Here is a 7,038-nt window from a genome sequence, read left to right as displayed (position 1 = left end):
CATTTGCAACTGAATTCTTTGGTGCACGCGCCAACGAGATTGGTGACGATACAACATTGCAACATCCGAAATTATTTTTTATTTAACATTATAGAATATTTATTCGAAATAGTTGGTGCGGCTATAGTTTTGTTCCAGACTGTAGTACAGTCCGCGCCACTCAAATAGGACAATTAGTATTTTCACGATAACTTTGCCAATATTGCTCCAAATTGCGTCAAATTAGCACCGAAATCACCGCATTGATTGGTTCTATCGATTGCCGCCTGTTTCAGGGCCAAACGACAACACGTCATGTTCGCTGTCATTTTGGAATCTGACGACGAGCTATCAGCACACACGTAAGCCAACATCACTACAACACAACATTTCACACATGCACAGGCATCTGGGTGATCAACGCATGCCCCGAGGCTCGCAGCTGACGGATTCGGAGCGGGCCGTCATTGATGTGCTCCAAAGCGAAGAATGGACGATCCTCGAGATCTCCAAGAAGATCGGCCGGTCCCGAACTGTCATCTACAACTATCTGCGTGATAAGGATGGCTACGGGACCCGATACAACGGTAAAAGATGGAGTGTCTTGACTGATCGGGAGCGCCGTAGATTGGTCCTGCATGCGTCCAAGACTGGATGCTCTTCGCGCATGCTCAAAGCGACGATCCCAATGGTCGTATCGCTCAGGACCTATCAAAGAGTGCTTCAGACATGCGAGCATCTCAAGTACACCAAGCGCAAGCACCAGCCAAACCTGCAACCACGACATAGAGTCGCCCGCCTGGAGTACGCCGCCAAGCACATCACCAAGCCGCCCAAGTGGAGCCGAATCGTCTGGTCCGACGAGAAGAAATTCAATCTCGACGGACCAGATGGATTCCAATTCTACTGGCACGACTTGCGCCGTGAGAAGGACTCGTTTTTTACCAGAAGCTCCGGCGGCGGCAGCGTCATGGTTTGGGGTGGCTTTTCGCGCCGTGGCCGCACTGATTTGGCGTTCCTTCAAGGTCGTCAGAACAGCGACAAGTACATTGAGACACTGCGTACGCACCTTTTGCCGTTCGGGCGTCGCCACTATGGAGAATCGTTCGTCTTCATGCAAGACAACGCCAGCATCCACACGGCCCAGAAGGTCAAGGACTTTCTGGCGGCTGAAGATGTGAAGCTCTTCGAACACCCAGCACTGTCGCCGGACCTGAACCCAATTGAGAATGTCTGGGGCGTGCTTGCTCGCAAGGTCTATGAAAACGGGCGACAGTTTCAGTCCGTACAAGACCTCCGAGCGGCGATCACTGCTGCTTGGTCCAGTATCGAGCGTTCGTACCTGAAGAAGTTGATCAAGTCCATGCCGAAGCGTTGCATTCAGGTTGTGGCCGCCAATGGGGGCAAGACGAAGTACTAGGATTGTTTTGCTCGATCAATCAAAGCTTCTTTGCACATGTTCATGACTTGTTCTTATTTGACTGTCGCACTCAAATTTCAATTTTTTCACGATTACTCCAGCTCCATTTGTTGTTTGGCCCTGAAACAAAAGCCATTCGATAGAGCTCATCGATACGGTGATTTTGGTGCCAATTTGACGCAATTTGGAGCAAAAATGGCAAAGTATCGTGAAAATACTAATTGTCCTATTTGAGGGGCGCGGACTGTACTTCGAAGTACTAGCCATAGAAATGTACTAAAGTTGGCTCATTCGCCTTGTACTAACTAAGACAGCATTTTTCCTAGCGTTAAATACAGTGTAGTAGTTTTATTGCACCACCAATTCGACAACGTGTGAGGTGTGCTTGTGTGAACCGGAAAAGACATGGCGTCATAGCGCGCAATGCGGTGAAGTATGCGCTGGATGGGAGAAGGCGTATTCGAGGCGGATGCCTTTGCTCGTGTGTGGACGCCACTTTTCCATCAGTGCGAGAGAAAATGTCAGGGAACGACCTGAAGCGAAACAAATTAGTGCACATTTGACCCATTGGATTAAAATTGCGATCCCAACGACGACCACCACGACAAAGCGAGCGTTGCGGCACGTGCAGGTACCCGTCCACCGATCGCGACGGCATCTGCTGGGTCTCCTGGCTTCAAGTGCTGCATCCTCTCCGAGCATCGTCGTGTACTTTCATGGCTTTCCTGATCTGTCCGTACACCCAGACGTATCGACCACCCCAGCGTTTGCCAGTCGATTCCCTCGAAAGCTCGAAGAGCTGCTCTCTCCAGCTTTCGATCTGCTATGTGTCAACTTTTCAGGACTCCCCGGCTCTGACAGCGAAGTGCCCTACCGCAGCAAACTTCTAAGTCGAGAAGTCGAAGATGCCGACGCAATCATTGCATTCTGCGAGCACAAGTTACAAAAACGACATGTGCACGTGGTTGGCCTCTCGACAGGTGCCATCCTTGCAGCGCTCGTGCGAAATCACGGCCATGCATTCCTTCGGTCCATCTCGGTTGTGGCAGGCATCGCAGATACAAAGGAAGGTGTGCACTTCGATTTCTCCAACGACCAGCAATGCCAAGCGCGATCAACCGGAAGCTGCCTTACGCCGTTCTACTGGCCATCCAAATGGCCGCTACCTCCCGATGCGAATGACTTCGATCCCATCACGGGGAAACTTTGGCGCCCTCTTGATCAGACGTACATTGAGGACATGGTGGGGCTGGACATTGGAGCAAGCGTTAGTCAAGGAACTGTTCCGTTGCTCGTCATCCACGGCGACCAGGACAGCAGTATCCCGTGGGAGCACGGCCATGCTCTGTTTAGTGCTGCCGCTGACCCCAAGAAATGGCTGTTGATCAAGGGAGCAAACCATCTCCTCACGAATACAAAACACATCAAGAAAGCTCTGGCAGAGATGCAAGGACACATGCTCGCTGCCGAGGCGACGTGTGCTTCACATGCATAGCTCCTATCAAAACACATAACACATCAATGCAGTCATGCGCAGCGTTGGTTCCTTGCCATGAGTCGAGGCTCCGCGGGCTTGTCGACTATTCGATGCGCGCTCTTGCACCACCGAGCTCTTCCCGCGCAAATATAAACTCATATCCGGATAATGAATTGTTGAATGTTTCCATACAAATTCCAAATGATGCGAAATCCTCCAGCGACGCGCCTGACACTCGCATCGAGGAGGATCGAGATTCCTGCTGCCATTGCTCATGCATCCACGCTCATGTGGCAGAGTGTTAGGTCGTCTGCTCTTTGATTGTTGGAACAAATGATATGGCAAGTCGGTACAACGAAGCACGGTACCATTCCGTTCTGTAGATTCTTCAGAACATTATTTTCGTTGCAACTCTCCCACATTTTTATCCGGACCTGCGACAATTTATACCACATTTTCATTGTTACTTGACAAAATGGTGCGCAACTTCAAGGCGACATGGGACTTTTCAGACGTTGCGGCGACGGAAACGCGCTTCCGCGGGATCCTCACGGCCGACGAGAGTTCTGCTGAAAACCTGTGCATCCAGACACAAATCGCGCGCACGTTTGGACTCCGTAATCGCTTTGAGGAAGCGCACGACCTGTTGAGCAAAGTTGACGAAGCACTCAAAATGTTGGACGCGACGTCACTCGATGCCATTGAAGTCAACGTGCGCTCGAGATTGGAACGTGGACGAGTGTATCGGTCGTCCAAACGACCTGTAGATGCCCGCCCCCACTTCATTGCGGCAACGGATATGGCCTTGAGCGCGCATTTCGACGAACTCGCTATCGATGCCATGCATATGGTGGCTCTTGTGTGTGACGACCCCAAGGAATCGTTGGAATGGAGCGGGAAAGCACTAAAGCTCGCTCTGCATTCAGACGACCCCGCTGCGCGCAATTGGGACGCCTCCCTTGCCAACAACATTGGGTGGACGTACCACGATGCCGGTGACTTCGACAACGCGATGATCCATTTCCAAACAGCCTTGGCCGCCCGCGAACGCATGGGTGATTCGAAGACGATCCATATCGCCAAGTGGATGATCGCACGCACTCACCGCTCGCGCAAACAACACGCTGAGGCGCTGGCGATTCTCCATGTGCTGGATGCAACCAACAGCGAAGATGGGTATGTGTCGGAGGAACTTGCCGAAAACTACGAAGCCCTGGATCAGCACGAGAAAGCTAAACCATTCTTCCTTCAAGCATGGACCAAGCTCAAGGATGATTCGTCCGTGGATGCCGCGCGCCTGCAGCGAATGCACACCCTTGCTAGAACTTGAGCAGCATGTCAACAGACTGATCTTTCCGTGAATGTAATGTCCTTGTTCTCGCATTCTTTCACAGACGCCGTCGATCCCTGCAATGTGATTCTGCGTTGAGGAATCCATGTCGTGCAATGGCCATGAGAACAACTCGAAGACGGGCGTGTGATGCAGTCAAAGCTAACCTGTGTTTTGGTCTGCTCGAGCCTTTCGATAGCGTAGCACTGGTGAGTCCTGCAGGTGCCATTGGTCATCTCGAACACTACAACGTCGATCGATCGTACGGGTACAAGCACCTCGAATTACGCAGGCCATGCTTCATCCTGTAAGCGCGTCGGGTAGAACGAGTTGCCGACGTGGTCGAGGTTCAGTGTCGGCGCAACCTCGACCGTTTTACAGCTTGGACGTGTATGAGCGCACGATGTTGACCACCGCCGAGGCGCACCCGCGATGAATCGTGTGGCCGCTGCCGCCATGTCCGTAGTTGTGAATGACCCATGCTTTGTGTTTTGATGTTCGCTTCGGATTCAATTCGACTCGCGTTCCACGGGTGGCAGACGGCCTCAGCCCAGCTTTAGCGTAGAGAACGTTGCTGCCTTTGATCTCGGGCATGACAGCCACCGCTCGATCCATGATTGCGGCAATGTCGGCGTCGTTGTTGGCAGTGTTCCAGTTGCCAATGTCGGCTGTGCCACCCACAATGACTTCTCCTCCCGGACGGGGAAGAATGTACGTGTACTGGCCATATGATTCCACGCACACGAAGCGCTTGATGTTGGGGTTGAACACCTACCGTGCAAGATACAACCAGAGCTTGCATTCCGCAAGTCAATTGTACAAGTACGTCTACCTTGATCACCTGACCACGTACAGGGTAGACGGAGGCGTCGCCGACGAGTTTGCGCGCACCAAGGCCTACAGAAAAACTCGAGAGTTGTAGTCCGTGAAGTGGAATGGGTTTGACACACCTGTGCAGTTGATGACGACGTCGCCATCAAGCTCATCCAAGGACGCCACAAAACGGGTTTCAAATTTGCCCCCGCGAGATTTGATCTGCTTTGCCATCCACTGCATAAGAATCCTACACACTCTATGACGGACTGGAACTATTATGAATGTCCGTGTACCCTGGATGGATCATCACAGAAGTGTACGCAATGCCAAACTCTTTGTCGTGTGGTGGATGTTGCAACGCTTCATCTCGCGTGAGAAGGCGAAAGTCCTCGACGGAATGCGCCCAATACGGGTGTGCTTCGGGCGGCGAGTCGGACAGCTCGATCCCTGGTGTTCGCTGAATCCCGACAACCGTCGGTCCATGCCTTTCTGTCAATTGTCGCAACCATAGCATCGTTTCGTGGCTCCAATGACTAGACGACGCAATCGTGAATTGCGATTATTTCGCTCGAGACTTACTCCATGGTGCGGTCAGATGTTGCACCCGCAAACACTGGCCTCCACACTGCTCCAGCTGTATGCGACGTAGTGTCGTTCAAGTTTTCCGCAACGATAGTCACGTCGTCATATCCATGTTCCAGCAGCGCCAAAGCCGTCGAGAGACCGACGATGCCGGCGCCGACGATTACAATCTTCATGAGGAAGTGCGCGAAAATGAAAAATGCCCCGCACTGGATTTACTCATTATCCGGATGAATTGCTCACAATACGGATACAACATGATGCACTAATTACAGTTTCGCGGCCAAGGACTCAACAATCCTGGCGACATCGGCGGCACACCCCCGATGGATCGTGTGACCGCTGCCTCCATGCCCGTAGTTGTGAATGATCCATGCCGTTCCAGCCCCTCGTTTCGGATCGAGCTCTACCCGCGTTCCCCTGGTTGTCGACGGTCTCAATCCTGCTTTTGTTTCGAGCACACGACTCTCCTTGACAGCAGGGTCAAGCGCCGCACAGCGTTCGACAATGTCCTTGACGTCGTCGTCATTGCAATCTGTGCTCCAATTGTGCGCTTGAACTGTGCCGCCTAGAATGACTTCCCCCCCTGGGCGAGGCAAGATGTACGTGTAGTGGCCACCACTCTCGACCAGGAAAAACTGGTTGATAGCTCGGTTGAACACCTACACATCAGTCGTGAGCAGCAACACGACGGATACATCGTACCTTGACCACTTGACCACGCACTGGGTACACAGTCGGATCGTTCACGAGCTTTCCCGCTCCCAAGCCTACGTTCCCGTGATTCCATCGGCGAAGAGAACGTAGCTCACCTGTGCAATTGACAATAACATCGCAAGCATCGCCTCGTAGGTTCTCCAGCGACGAGAGATGCCGCTTCTCAAAAGTGCCACCTCGCGACTGAATTTGCTTGGTCATCCATGCCATCAGGACCCTACAGACCCAATTCCATCGTGAAGGATATCGCTTGGCATGTCGTGAGAAACGCACCCTGGGTGGATCATGAGTGACGTGTACTCAAAGCCGAACGCATGGCCGTATTTCTTGGCTTCATCGGGCGCCAGGAACCGAAACCCGTCGACGGAATGTGCCCAATACGGATGGGCCAAAGTTGGCGTGTCCTGGAGTTCAGTACCCTGGGTTTTCTTCACGCCCACAGCCGCACTTCCATGTGTATCCAAGAGTCCTTGCAGCCACATCATAGTCTCATGTCCCCACGCGCTAAAGTCGAACATTGTCATGACTAAGGTTTCATCCTTCATGGCAAGAAAGGCCGCCTACTCCATGACGTGTTCCGGCGTCGCTGCGTTCGAGAACGGACGCCACACAGCACCTGCCGTGTAACCGGGTTACACCATCCGGACACATCCGGATATTTCGACATCGACGTTCGCCAATACTCCTTGGCGAACTTGCCCACTTCAAGATTACTGC

At 52.5% G+C, this 7,038-nt stretch overlaps 4 protein-coding genes across 4 annotated transcripts; 1 reads left to right on the top strand and 3 right to left on the bottom strand.

Moving 5' to 3' along the window:
- Positions 1 to 1,764: 1,764 nt before the first annotated feature.
- On the top strand, positions 1,765 to 2,949 carry H310_10471 (hypothetical protein). Its single transcript, XM_008876876.1, has one exon. It carries the CDS (start codon positions 1,869 to 1,871, stop codon positions 2,892 to 2,894), a length of 1,026 nt encoding a protein of 341 aa, XP_008875098.1. The 5' UTR covers positions 1,765 to 1,868; the 3' UTR covers positions 2,895 to 2,949.
- A 371-nt stretch (positions 2,950 to 3,320) lies between these two features.
- Positions 3,321 to 3,929, bottom strand: H310_10470 (hypothetical protein; the record flags this gene model as incomplete). The annotated part of the gene is made up of 1 exon (XM_008876875.1): positions 3,321 to 3,929. The coding sequence occupies one exon, from the start codon at positions 3,927 to 3,929 to the stop codon at positions 3,321 to 3,323; it is 609 nt and encodes a 202-aa protein (XP_008875097.1).
- A 652-nt stretch (positions 3,930 to 4,581) lies between these two features.
- On the bottom strand, positions 4,582 to 5,780 carry H310_10469 (hypothetical protein; the record flags this gene model as incomplete). The annotated part of the gene is made up of 5 exons (XM_008876874.1): positions 4,582 to 4,977; positions 5,039 to 5,103; positions 5,157 to 5,269; positions 5,316 to 5,555; positions 5,602 to 5,780. 5 exons carry the CDS (start codon positions 5,778 to 5,780, stop codon positions 4,582 to 4,584), a joined length of 993 nt encoding a protein of 330 aa, XP_008875096.1.
- Positions 5,781 to 5,873: 93 nt separating this feature from the next.
- H310_10468 (hypothetical protein) lies at positions 5,874 to 6,866 on the bottom strand (the record flags this gene model as incomplete). Its single annotated transcript, XM_008876873.1, has 4 exons — positions 5,874 to 6,266; positions 6,310 to 6,374; positions 6,417 to 6,538; positions 6,595 to 6,866. 4 exons carry the CDS (start codon positions 6,864 to 6,866, stop codon positions 5,874 to 5,876), a joined length of 852 nt encoding a protein of 283 aa, XP_008875095.1.
- Between the last annotated feature and the right edge of the window lie 172 nt (positions 6,867 to 7,038).

Source organism: Aphanomyces invadans (genome assembly GCF_000520115.1).
Source record: "Aphanomyces invadans strain NJM9701 unplaced genomic scaffold supercont1.26, whole genome shotgun sequence".
NCBI lineage: Eukaryota > Oomycota > Saprolegniomycetes > Saprolegniales > Verrucalvaceae > Aphanomyces > Aphanomyces invadans.
The sequence above is the reverse complement of the archived record's forward strand: the minus strand, read 5'-3'. Positions and strand labels throughout refer to the sequence as shown.